This window comes from Alosa sapidissima, chromosome 5 (assembly GCF_018492685.1).
Source record: "Alosa sapidissima isolate fAloSap1 chromosome 5, fAloSap1.pri, whole genome shotgun sequence".
Classification (NCBI taxonomy): Eukaryota; Metazoa; Chordata; class Actinopteri; order Clupeiformes; family Clupeidae; genus Alosa; species Alosa sapidissima.
The window spans coordinates 39,888,429-39,902,997 of record NC_055961.1 but is presented as its reverse complement, the minus strand read 5'-3'; the positions used below and the strand labels follow the sequence as shown (position 1 = coordinate 39,902,997).

At 33.6% G+C, this 14,569-nt stretch overlaps 1 protein-coding gene across 1 annotated transcript; it reads left to right on the top strand.

The window, feature by feature from the left end:
- The first annotated feature begins 11,711 nt into the window (after positions 1–11,711).
- On the top strand, positions 11,712–12,842 carry LOC121709516 (ATP-sensitive inward rectifier potassium channel 1-like). Its single transcript, XM_042092952.1, has one exon. It carries the CDS (start codon positions 11,712–11,714, stop codon positions 12,840–12,842), a length of 1,131 nt encoding a protein of 376 aa, XP_041948886.1.
- Positions 12,843–14,569: the final 1,727 nt, after the last annotated feature.

The following is a 14,569-nucleotide window of genomic DNA, read 5'->3' as shown; positions in this document are numbered from 1 at the left end:
GTTCTAGCTCAGTACATTTTCGGCATGATCTCCTGGGTCTCTGGCCGGAGGAGCGCATTTTGTTTTAATCCAACTTCAAGGTGAATTGCCGTTCAGTTTTTGCTCGTTGACTTGGCTGGCTCATTTAAAGTAAAAAACTAACCACTAAAGTTTCAGATTTAAATGTACTGGTTTCACTGTCTTTGCTAAACTAGCTTGTAAATGAAATAAAAGAATGAAAAAGAGTGGAAATTGCTAAAAGGATAGGTGAAGCAGGAGCAGTGTGAAATGCTTCCTACTCGCTTGAGTAGGAGTTGAGAAAAAAACGTAGACGTGAAATAAAAAAAAATTTGGACAATATCTGACAGATTGTTAAATTTGTCAAAAATCTGTCTTTTTTCCTGACCCCGGACCTTATGTGAAAACTACGAAAATCTGAAAAGTACGAAAAAAATTAGACCAATTTTTTTTCACTTTTTTTGCCATAGTTAAGGCATTTCACATGTCTAGATGTGAAATAAAAAATAATTTGGACAATATATGACAGACTTTTAAATTTGATAAAAAATCTGCCTATCATCATGACCGCGAAAACTGAGAACATCTGAAAAGTACGAAAAAAATCGGACCATTTTTTTTTCACTTTTTTTGCCCTAGTTCATGCATTTCACATGTCTAGACGTGAAATAAAAAAAAATTTGGACAATATCTGACAGATTGTTAAATTTGTCAAAAATCTGTCTTTTTTCCTGACCCCGGACCTTATGTGAAAACTACGAAAATCTGAAAAGTACAAAAAATAGGACCATTTTTTCTTCACTTTTTTGCCCTAGTTCATGCATTTCACATGTCTAGATGTGAAATAAAAATAATTTGGACAATAATTGACAGATTTTTACATTTGTCAAAAATCTGTCTTTTTTCCTGACTCCGGGAGAAAACTGAGAAAATCTGAAAAGTACGAAAAAAATCAGACCATTTTTTTTCACTTTTTTGCCCTAGTTCAGGCATTTCACATGTCTAGATATAAAAAATAATTTGGACAATATATGACAGATTTTTAAATTTATTAAAAAATCTGCCTCTCATCATGACCGCGAAAACTGAGAAAATCTGAAAAGTACAAAAAATAGGACCATTTTTTTTCACTTATTTTGCCCTAGTTCATGCATTTCACATGTCTAGATGTGAAATAAAAATAATTTGGACAATAATTGACAGATTTTGAAATTTGTCAAAAATCGGTCTTTTTTCCTGACCCCTGACCTTATGTGAAAACTTCGAAAATCTGAAAAGTACGAAAAAAATCAGACCAATTTTTTTTTCACTTATTTTGCCCTAGTTCATGCATTTCACATGTCTAGATGTGAAATAAAAATAATTTGGACAATAATTGACAGATTTTGAAATTTGTCAAAAATCTGTCTTTTTTCCTGACTCCGGGAGAAAACTGAGAAAATCTGAAAAGTACGAAAAAAATCAGACCATTTTTTTTCACTTTTTTGCCCTAGTTCAGGCATTTCACATGTCTAGATATAAAAAATAATTTGGACAATATATGACAGATTTTTAAATTTGTTAAAAAGTCTGTCTTTTTTCCTGACCCCGGACCTTATGTGAAAACTACGAAAATCTGAAAAGTACAAAAAATAGGACCAATTTTTTTTTTCACTTTTTTTGCCCTAGTTCATGCATTTCACATGTCTAGATGTGGAATAAAAATAATTTGGACAATAATTGACAGATTTTGAAATTTGTTAAAAAATCTGCCTCTCATCATGACCATGAAAACTGAGAAAATCTGAAAAGTACAAAAAATAGGACCATTTTTTTTCACTTTTTTTGCCCTAGTTCATGCATTTCACATGTCTAGACGTGAAATAAAAAATAATTTGGACAATACCTGACAGATTTTGAAATTTGTCAAAAATCTGTCTATTTTCCTGACCCCGGACCTTATGTGAAAACTACGAAAATCTGAAAAGTACAAAAAATAGGACCAATTTTTTTTTCACTTTTTTTGCCCTAGTTCATGCATTTCACATGTCTAGACGTGAAATAAAAAAAAAATTGGACAATATCTGACAGATTTTTACATTTGTCAAAAATCTGTCTTTTTTCCTGACTCCGGGAGAAAACTGAGAAAATCTGAAAAGTACGAAAAAAATCAGACCATTTTTTTTTCACTTTTTTTGCCCTAGTTCATGCATTTCACATGTCTAGACGTGAAATAAAAAATAATTTGGACAATACCTGACAGATTTTGAAATTTGTCAAAAATCTGTCTATTTTCCTGACCCCGGACCTTATGTGAAAACTACGAAAATCTGAAAAGTACAAAAAATAGGACCATTTTTTTTTTCACTTTTTTTGCCCTAGTTCATGCATTTCACATGTCTAGATATGAAATAAAAAATAATTTGGACAATATATAACAGACTTTTAAATTTGTTAAAAAATCTGCCTCTCATCATGACCGCGAAAACTGAGAACATCTGAAAAGTACGAAAAAAATCAGACCAATTTTTTTTCACTTTTTTTGCCCTAGTTCATGCATTTCACATGTCTAGACGTGAAATAAAAAAAAATTTGGACAATATCTGACAGATTGTTAAATTTGTCAAAAATCTGTCTTTTTTCCTGACCCCGGACCTTATGTGAAAACTACGAAAATCTGAAAAGTACAAAAAATCGGACCATTTTTTTTTCACTTTTTTTGCCCTAGTTCATGCATTTCACATGTCTAGACGTGAAATAAAAAAAAATTTGGACAATATCTGACAGATTGTTAAATTTGTCAAAAATCTGTCTTTTTTCCTGACCCCGGACCTTATGTGAAAACTACGAAAATCTGAAAAGTACAAAAAATAGGACCATTTTTTCTTCACTTTTTTGCCCTAGTTCATGCATTTCACATGTCTAGATGTGAAATAAAAATAATTTGGACAATAATTGACAGATTTTTACATTTGTCAAAAATCTGTCTTTTTTCCTGACTCCGGGAGAAAACTGAGAAAATCTGAAAAGTACGAAAAAAATCAGACCATTTTTTTTCACTTTTTTGCCCTAGTTCAGGCATTTCACATGTCTAGATATAAAAAATAATTTGGACAATATATGACAGATTTTTAAATTTATTAAAAAATCTGCCTCTCATCATGACCGCGAAAACTGAGAAAATCTGAAAAGTACAAAAAATAGGACCATTTTTTTTCACTTATTTTGCCCTAGTTCATGCATTTCACATGTCTAGATGTGAAATAAAAATAATTTGGACAATAATTGACAGATTTTGAAATTTGTCAAAAATCGGTCTTTTTTCCTGACCCCTGACCTTATGTGAAAACTTCGAAAATCTGAAAAGTACGAAAAAAATCAGACCAATTTTTTTTTCACTTATTTTGCCCTAGTTCATGCATTTCACAAGTCTAGATGTGAAATAAAAATAATTTGGACAATAATTGACAGATTTTGAAATTTGTCAAAAATCTGTCTTTTTTCCTGACTCCGGGAGAAAACTGAGAAAATCTGAAAAGTACGAAAAAAATCAGACCATTTTTTTTCACTTTTTTGCCCTAGTTCAGGCATTTCACATGTCTAGATATAAAAAATAATTTGGACAATATATGACAGATTTTTAAATTTGTTAAAAAGTCTGTCTTTTTTCCTGACCTTATGTGAAAACTACGAAAATCTGAAAAGTACAAAAAATAGGACCAATTTTTTTTTTCACTTTTTTTGCCCTAGTTCATGCATTTCACATGTCTAGATGTGGAATAAAAATAATTTGGACAATAATTGACAGATTTTGAAATTTGTTAAAAAATCTGCCTCTCATCATGACCATGAAAACTGAGAAAATCTGAAAAGTACAAAAAATAGGACCATTTTTTTTCACTTTTTTTGCCCTAGTTCATGCATTTCACATGTCTAGACGTGAAATAAAAAATAATTTGGACAATACCTGACAGATTTTGAAATTTGTCAAAAATCTGTCTATTTTCCTGACCCCGGACCTTATGTGAAAACTACGAAAATCTGAAAAGTACAAAAAATAGGACCAATTTTTTTTTCACTTTTTTTGCCCTAGTTCATGCATTTCACATGTCTAGACGTGAAATAAAAAAAAAATTGGACAATATCTGACAGATTTTTACATTTGTCAAAAATCTGTCTTTTTTCCTGACTCCGGGAGAAAACTGAGAAAATCTGAAAAGTACGAAAAAAATCAGACCATTTTTTTTTCACTTTTTTTGCCCTAGTTCATGCATTTCACATGTCTAGACGTGAAATAAAAAATAATTTGGACAATACCTGACAGATTTTGAAATTTGTCAAAAATCTGTCTATTTTCCTGACCCCGGACCTTATGTGAAAACTACGAAAATCTGAAAAGTACAAAAAATAGGACCATTTTTTTTTTCACTTTTTTTGCCCTAGTTCATGCATTTCACATGTCTAGATATGAAATAAAAAATAATTTGGACAATATATAACAGACTTTTAAATTTGTTAAAAAATCTGCCTCTCATCATGACCGCGAAAACTGAGAAAATCTGAAAAGTACAAAAAATAGGACCATTTTTTTTAACTTTTTTTGCCCTAGTTCATGCATTTCACATGTCTAGACGTGAAATAAAAAAAAATTTGGACAATATCTGACAGATTGTTAAATTTGTCAAAAATCTGTCTTTTTTCCTGACCCCGGACCTTATGTGAAAACTACGAAAATCTGAAAAGTACAAAAAATAGGACCATTTTTTTTTCACTTATTTTGCCATAGTTCATGCATTTTACATGTCTAGATGTGAAATAAAAATAATTTGGACAATAATTGACAGATTTTTACATTTGTCAAAAATCGGTCTTTTTTCCTGACCCCTGACCTTATGTGAAAACTTCGAAAATCTGAAAAGTACGAAAAAAATCAGACCAATTTTTTTTCACTTTTTTGCCATAGTTCAGGCATTTCACATGTCTAGATATAAAAAATAATTTGGACAATATATGACAGATTTTTAAATTTGTTAAAAAATCTGCCTATCATCATGACCGCGAAAACTGAGAAAATCTGAAAAGTACGAAAAAAATCAGACCAATCTTTTTTCACTTTTTTTGCCATAGTTCAGGCATTTCACATGTCTAGATATAAAAAATAATTTGGACAATATATGACAGATTTTTAAATTTGTTAAAAATTCTGTCTTTTTTCCTGACCCCGGACCTTATGTGAAAACTACGAAAATCTGAAAAGTACAAAAAATAGGACCAATTTTTTTTTCACTTTTTTTGCCCTAGTTCATGCATTTCACATGTCTAGATGTGGAATAAAAATAATTTGGACAATAATTGACAGATTTTGAAATTTGTTAAAAAATCTGCCTCTCATCATGACCAGGAAAACTGAGAAAATCTGAAAAGTACAAAAAATAGGACCATTTTTTTTCACTTTTTTTGCCCTAGTTCATGCATTTCACATGTCTAGACGTGAAATAAAAAAAAATTTGGACAATATCTGACAGATTGTTAAATTTGTCAAAAATCTGTCTTTTTTCCTGACCCCGGACCTTATGTGAAAACTACGAAAATCTGAAAAGTACGAAAAAAATTAGACCAATTGTTTTTCACTTTTTTTGCCCTAGTTCATGCATTTCACATGTCTAGATGTGAAATAAAAGTAATTTGGACAATATCTGACAGATTTTGAAATTTGTCAAAAAATATTTCTCTCATCCTGACAGCAAAAACTAAAAAAATCTGAAAAGTGAGAAAAAAATCAGACCAATTTTCTTTAACTTTTTTTTGCCATAGTTCATGCATTTCACATGTCTAGACGTGAGATAAAAAATAATTTGGACAATATCTGACAGATTTTGAAATTTGTCAAAATCGGTCTTTCATCCTGACCGCGAAAACTAAGAAAATCTGAAAAGTACGAAAAAAATCAAACCAATTTTTTTTTACTTTTTTGCCCTAGTTCATGCATTTCACATGTCTAGACGTTAAAGTAAAAATAATTTGGACAATAATTGACAGATTTTGAAATTTGTTAAAAAATCTGTCTCTCATCCTGACCGCGAAAACTAAGAAAATCTGAAAAGTATGAAAAAAATCACACCAATTTTTCCCCCCATTTGTTTTGCCCTAGTTCATGCATTTCGACCGCGAAAACTAAGAAAATCTGAAAAGTACGAAAAAAATTAGACCAATTTTCTTTCACTTTTTTGCCATAGTTCATGCATTTCACATGTCTAGATGTGAAATAAAAATAATTTGGACAATAATTGATAGATTTTGAAATTTATAAAAAATCTGCCTCTCATCCTGACCGCGAAAACTAAGAAAATCTGAAAAGTACTAAAAAAAAAATCAGACCAATTTTTTTCACCTTTTTTGCCCTAGTTCATGCATTTCACATGTCTAGACGTGAAATAAAAAAACAATTTGGACAATATCTGACAGATTTTGAAATTTGTCAAAAAACTGTCTCTCATCCTGACCGCGAAAACTAAGAAAATCTGAAAAATAAGAAAAAAATCAAACCAATTTTTTATTTCACTTTTTTTGCCCTAGTTCATGCATTTCACATGTCCAGACGTGAAATAAAAAATATTTTGGACAATATCTGACAGATTTTGACATTTGTAAAAAAAAAAACTTTCTGTCATCCTGACCCCGAAAACTAAAAAAATCTGAAGAGTGAGAAAAAAATCAAACCGATTTTTTTTCACTTTTTTTGCCCTAGTTCATGCATTTCACATGTCTAGACGTTAAAGTAAAAATAATTTGGACAATAATTGACAGATTTTGAAATTTGTTAAAAAATCTGTCTCTCATCCTGACCGCGAAAACTAAGAAAATCTGAAAAGTATGAAAAAAATCACACCAATTTTTCCCCCCATTTGTTTTGCCCTAGTTCATGCATTTCGACCGCGAAAACTAAGAAAATCTGAAAAGTACGAAAAAAATTAGACCAATTTTCTTTCACTTTTTTGCCATAGTTCATGCATTTCACATGTCTAGATGTGAAATAAAAATAATTTGGACAATAATTGATAGATTTTGAAATTTATAAAAAATCTGCCTCTCATCCTGACCGCGAAAACTAAGAAAATCTGAAAAGTACTAAAAAAAAAATCAGACCAATTTTTTTCACCTTTTTTGCCCTAGTTCATGCATTTCACATGTCTAGACGTGAAATAAAAAAACAATTTGGACAATATCTGACAGATTTTGAAATTTGTCAAAAAACTGTCTCTCATCCTGACCGCGAAAACTAAGAAAATCTGAAAAATAAGAAAAAAATCAAACCAATTTTTTATTTCACTTTTTTTGCCCTAGTTCATGCATTTCACATGTCCAGACGTGAAATAAAAAATATTTTGGACAATATCTGACAGATTTTGACATTTGTAAAAAAAAAAACTTTCTGTCATCCTGACCCCGAAAACTAAAAAAATCTGAAGAGTGAGAAAAAAATCAAACCGATTTTTTTTCACTTTTTTTGCCCTAGTTCATGCATTTCACATGTCTAGACGTGAAATAAAAAATAGTTTGGACAATATCTGACAGATTTTGAAATTTTTCAAAAAATATTTCTCTTATCCTGACCACGAAAACTAAAAAAATCTGAAGAGTGAGAAAAAAATCAAACCGATTTTTTTTCACTTTTTTTGCCCTAGTTCATGCATTTCACATGTCTAGACGTGTAAGTAAAAATAATTTGGACAATAATCAACAATCGGTCTTTCATCCTGACCGCGAAAACTAAGAAAATCATAAGCTTTACGGCAATATGAATGGGATTTGTGACGTGAATTTGCTGTTATTTTAAGCCACTTGAAAGCAGATTTGACATTTTGCTGGAGGCAGTCTTCATATATTATTGTTACCAGTTATCCAGGTTATGTCTTCAAGTGGTAACACTTTCTATGAAGGTCACTGTTATAATGAGTTATGCATACATCCATAACACCTTATAATGTTATCATAACTGTTGTTTAATGCATTATAACTATCTATCTATACCAGATTATCATTATGGACCAAAAAGCCCAGGTCATTTTGTATAATGCATTATACCTCCAATCCCTGCCTACTCATAACTACACATCCACTACACTGTGCTGAGATAACAATTATAACAACGTATGCTTAGTGATTTCAAGATGGAATAATACATTATACTCATTTTTAATGTGACATAGCATGTCTTTGCTTGCTTTAAGTAAAGTGTAAATATGTCCATAGTATACCAATATAAGATAGATAGATAGATAGATAGATACTTTATTGATCCCCAGGGGAAATTCAAGAACAACATCAACATCAACAAGTCTCATTTGTTTGTGAACTATTATACACCACATTATAAGGTGTTATATACAGTATGCATAACTCATTATAACAGTGCCCTTCATAGAAAGTGTTACCGTTATTTTACCAGTAATTACACCGTGTGCATATGTACTGGAACATAATGTTTGTGTTCATTTCAGCTGTTAATGATAGCTGGTATTTTAGCACACCGTAGTCTTTAGTAAACTGTCATTATTTTCAGTCTTTTTGGGGGGGGGGGGGGGGGCAGTGATGTAGTACTCGAGTCCGGTCTCGAGACCGATTTCTGCTTTCTCGGACTCGACTCGGACTTGTTCCTTCAAAGACTCGGTCTTGATTCGGTCTCGGACCACAGTGGGAGGAGAAGGACTCGTAATTTCAGACTGAGTCCTCGAGACCACCGCATTTTTCTTTGCCCCTTGTTGGTCTTGGTGCCCCCCTTAGCATCACAGCGCAAACTAATTCAGTCTTACACAGTGGAGAAAATGACAGCGCATGGCAAGACAGAAAGTGCGTCCAAATTCACCCATTCTTCTCAGTTGAAATACTCGCAATCGCTAAGCCTACTCATCACACAGGCACATGTATCACATCACATGAAAGAACTTTTTCTCAGCTTTTAAACAATGTTAGCCGCTAATTGCTGTGGTGAACTCTTCGCGAGAAAAGTAAATAATATAATTACATTTAATCATAACGTCTACATAAGGTGCTACACCCATCTCCCTACCCATTCATCTCGGTGGAATACTTCACGAACCCTTCGTTCAACACATGACAAACCATATATCAGAATAAACAGCAGACCTTACCGAACACAAATGTGTAAAGCAGTCCCCTGTACAGTAAGCCGTTCCAGAGTATTCCGGTTAAATTAAAAATGTAATCTGCAGCAAGGTCTACATTCATGTCTCCAACTTTGGTCTTTAGGTTTCAAAAGTTGTTTAAATCGTTCTTCATGATTTCATAACAGGCCAAATACAAAATAAATGTTACAAATATTGCCTAGATATAGGTAAATATTAAAATCAGAGGATATACAGCTGAGTAAGAGTTTGTGAAAGGAGTCTAGCATCTAGGATGCATCTAGGTTGCATCAGTTTCTTAAAGCTCAGCTGTGCTTAAATTGTTCAAAACATGATTCCATAACAGGCCAAATATAAAATAAATATAAATATTAAATATAGCCTAGACATCTAAATATTAGATGATCAGATGATTTACAGTTCTATGTAATATGTCATGTTTCATGTTTTTGTAATGTTTCATACAGTGATTCAGGTCTACTGCTGTGAATAGACTAAATACAACTTTGATTATTTTTATAGCCTACTACTGTATAGTTAACTTTGGCCTTGGTGCCCTGACATGTGGCCTTTGTGCCCCCCACCAAATATGCCCAACTGAAGGCCAAGTGGCCTTGCCCCTAAAATGGTGAAATTCCAAGCCTGGGCCTAACTGTTGATTAGTAATTGGGGTGATATTAAATCATGAATATGAAAACTGACATGTTTTTATGGTCTTGGTCTCGACTCGGTCTCAACTCCTAAAGGACTCGGTCTTGACTCGGACTTGCTTCCTCAAAGACTCGGTCTTGACTCGGACTCGACTGTATTTGAAAACCAACGGACTCGGTCTCGACCCTTCAAAGACTCGGTCTTGTCTCGGACTCGGCATAGGCGGTCTCGTCCCCATCACTGGGGGGGGGGGGGGGGGGGTTACTACATATAAACCAAGATTAATTGACTCAAGCATAAGCAATTCAGTGGTGGATTCAATGTACAGGTGGAACAGCAGTGGCATAGCAGCCACCTGACAACTGGTCAGCCAGGTTTCAAATTTCAAACCATCAGTTGCTGCCCATCGGTTTTGTAAATACCATACCCCTCAGTTCCTCCAGATTTGCACAACACAGCAGGCATCTTCTCTACATAGTCATAAGATTGGTTTCTTAAAGTTGATATCATACATGGTCAAATCAGATTAAAAGTTAATTACATATTTCTGGGGGATTTTATAAGCTTTATAATACTCCAACTATCACGCTAAAACTTGTCGATATGAAGATACCATAGTCGCTTGGCATCCATCAATAGTATTGTAATGCAAATCTTGAGTACGTTGAGCAATCGGGGGAGGGGATAGAGGGAGTATAAGAAGAAAAGGGAAATGTTATCCAAGGTTCTTTTTATATTACTTTAAAAAAGTTGAAGTGAAACAAAAATGCCAATGATTACGCTATAATCTATGCCATTTTTGTAGAGCATTGGTTTTTAGAAAAGTGAGCATAAACATATGTAAATATTCCTGGAAATATTCCAGATCTCAACCCACACTTTTAATGAGATGTAGTGCTTATCAATGTACAATGGTAGTGGTCATGTAGCACTAAGAAATTGTGAATGATTAGTATGATGTTGTCAGTGTGGGTTTGTGTGTGTGTGTGTGTGTGTGTGTGTGTGTGTGTGTGTGTGTGTGTGTGCAAAGTAAAGTTTGCTTAGGAGTAAATGGAATGAACACATTTTTCAAATGTACCATTAACTTGTCATTGTATTTGGTTGGCAGTGTAAACTGTGGCATGTGCCTTGGATTAGGAAATTTCAATGAGGATTAAAACTCTGCAGCACTCCAATGGCAACCTGTGTAAACCGCTGTAAGATTTGAACTACTCCTGTGTACAATTTGGCTGATGATTGGAGTTAACAGGTATGTAAACTTTAATGTATTATCTACTTTATATAAAGTTTACGTTATTTAGTGTCAGTATACAACCAAACAAATGTTAATTTATTATTTGTGAATTGTGCAGGTTGAGGGAACATTTGGAGTCATTTTGGAGAATTTCTAATATGCATTCTGATTAATTTAAGTGTAGAATTTAAATGTCACACAAATTAAGATAAATTAAAATAAAGGTAATCATGTTTTGTAAATTATGGGTCTTTTGAGTAAAAACATGAAATGGTACCAAAACACAATATCCTTCATTTTAATGAATTTCATAAATCCTTTTTATTTTGTTTCCAAGTAATTTCAGTAGAACTGTGATATTACCTGAAATACACAATCAAATAATATGGTTTGTTAATGTTTTTTTTTTTAAATGGACCAAACTCTTCAAATATTAACACAGAAACAGCATGCAATGTATTAACAATTTCAGGTTTTGCAGTTGTAACTACTTACTGTTCTGTAATGCTAGAATACTAAGACTAGAATGCTAGTTTATATAATTTTTGCACTGATATTATAAACATAAACATAAAAATTGTACTCTTTTGGTATGCATCATACATCCAGCTTCGGATATGTCATAATATTTCAAACAAGCAGGAAATGCATACCCTTTTTCTAAATGATGTGACAATGAATCTGATTTTCTCCTAAGCTGAAGGATGTTCCAGTACATCCAGAAGCAAATCCATGACCACTTAGCTGAACGTGGGATGCGTCAGACTCGCCTTGTGACCAAGGATGGTCACTGCAACATTGAGTTTGGGAACATAAGATATCCTAATCATATTGCTTTTCTTATGGACTTTTGGACAACCTTTGTAGAGATTCGCTGGCGTTTCGTCTTATGCTACTTTGTTTTTGCCTTCACTGGTAGCTGGTTTATCTTTGGCCTGTTATGGTATTCGATTGCGAAAAGTAATGGGGACCTGCTGGGACAGAATGCAACAAATGGTCAGGTCAGATGTATAGAAAATGTAAATGGACTAACAACTGCTTTCCTTTACTCTCTTGAGACACAGACAACAATAGGATATGGTGGCCGTGCTTTAACTGGGCACTGTATTGGCACAGTAATACTGATCATTATTCAGTCCCTCATAGGAGCCATTATAAACTGTTTTATGTGTGGGCTCATTTTGGCAAAGATTTCCCTCCCAAAGAAGAGAGCAAAAACAGTGACTTTCAGTGAAACAGCTGTTATCTGCCTGAAGAAAAGTAGTCTCTGTCTGCTTATAAGGGTGGCCAACTTGCGAAAGACTTTACTGATTGGGAGTCATATTTATGCCAAGCTGCTTAGGACCACTATTACATCAGAGGGAGAAACCATCATTTTGGATCAGATCAGTATTGACTTTACTGTGGATGCAGGCAAGGACAATCTTTTTTTTGTGTGCCCACTCACACTCTGCCATGTCATTGACAAGAGCAGTCCTTTTTGTGAAATGTCAGCAGACACCCTGCACAAAGAGGAGTTTGAGCTGGTGGTGTTCCTTGATGGCACTGCTGAATCCACCAGCTCCTCATGTCAAGTGCGAACCTCTTTCATTCCATGTGAGATCCAGTGGGGTCACAGTTTCCTGCCAATTGTGTCACGGACTAAAGGGGGGAAGTATCGCGTGGACTTTTCTAACTTTTCCAAGACAGTGCCAGTGGAAACTCCACACTGTGCCTATTGCTTCCAAAATGACAGGCAGCATCACCATAGTCATCAACAGACAAAAGGAGGTATTGACAACACTGGATTTGAGGTGATTGATATTGATGAATCTACACATATTACAAATATGTGATTGACATTTAATTAACGAGAGTAATTTGAAGGATGCGAAAAGAATGTGCCATATTCATGTTAGGAATCATAATTAAATGTAAATGATCATATACCCTACATGTATTATATATTCATATAAATAATAAGCATTGAGATAGTTATTTTGATTTTCAAACAATGTGTAAATATTGAGAGATTTGAGAGAACTGCAGCTGTTATTCTGATAATGAACAATCCATTGAGTAACTATGTGAGGATTATGTTTTAAGACCCTTTTAATGAAATAATAAAGGGCTAAATGACTTGAGATGGAGCCCCTGGAGATTTTAATACTATAATATACTATTTGTTAATATAGTATTTGAGTTTATTGACCACTTTATTGACAACAGTTGAAACTAATCGATCATACTGGTCATGTCATATGATAAGTCTTGGTTGGTGACTGAGAAGCTCACTTTTTACAGACCAGTGAACTGGCAGTTTGAATATGTCACCTGCCATTTGTGAAATGGGAGCCTATAATGAGTCCCTTGTTCCCCGAGCCCTATGTTCCCAGGGTCCATGATTCCCAATTTAATTTTATGTTAACACACATTAAACTATGGAATCAAAATTTACTCATATGTTTTGTACGTGTGTATCACGTTTTGAAACTGTAAAATAGATTTGTACTGTACTTGTAATTGTCAATATTACAAATATGCACTACACCTACAAATCTATTCTACGGGTACGGATCGGTTTAACAGCTAAAAATCATCCTACAGTTACAAATATTTTACAATTATAAATATATTTTAACGTTACAAATCAATGCTCTACACACAAAAAAATGTCCTACAGTTACAAATCTTTTCTGCAGGTACACAGACTTTTGTCCCACCTTGGGGATCAAAAGTGTCTCATATGTATTGTATATGTGTGTGTCAGGATTTGTAACTGTAAAACTGGTTTGTGACATTACAAAAAAATTACACAAACAATTTTCAGTATTAACCATATGTCCTTCACCTACAAATATATTCTACCAGTACAAACCATTCCACAGTTACTATCTTTTAAATACAAATCTATTCTGCAGTTACAAATCTGCTGCGTGTACAAGTCATTTCTAGAAATACAAGTACTTTTGAGACAATTGACCTTTCGCGAAGTCCCGCCCCCCTTAGTTACTGTTGCTAAGTCCGACAGCTAAGACCGGAGTTGACTAGAACTTCAATGGTAGCTGTAAGCCTGTCTGTAAAAGTTACAACCTAAGAGGCTCTTTTACAGAGCCATGGACCTGATTTCATTTAGAATCCGTTGAACAACTCCAGTATGGAGACACATGTATAAAAATTAATATCTAGGTTTGTTGGGTGACAAACTTAGACGGGGGGCGAGTGGGACTCACTGATTTTAATAGCTAGCTGTGCTAGATAGACTTGCATGCATATTGCTAGGGCACCAGGTCATGTCATGTCTAACTATGCTAACCTTAGTTGTTTACGAGTCTCCTCTAAGTGACAATCATTTTATACATAATGCTGGCAGTGCTGAGAACAATAAACGATCTTCTTTATCTTACTTACATTGAGTTAACTGTTTGGCTTAATCCATAGACTGGTGGAGCACTGTTTCATTGTGGTTTGCTAATGACTAAGTTTAACTCTTTGCTAAAAATAGGGGAGAGCTGGGAGGAGATCATTTAATCTAATTTAACATAATAACAAAAAAGCATAATCAAGATTGAAAGCCATTATT

Coding starts and splice junctions, on each gene's coding strand:
- LOC121709516 (XM_042092952.1), top strand. CDS start 11,712: ATGTTCCAGTACATCCAGAAGCAAATCCATGACCACTTAGCTGAACGT.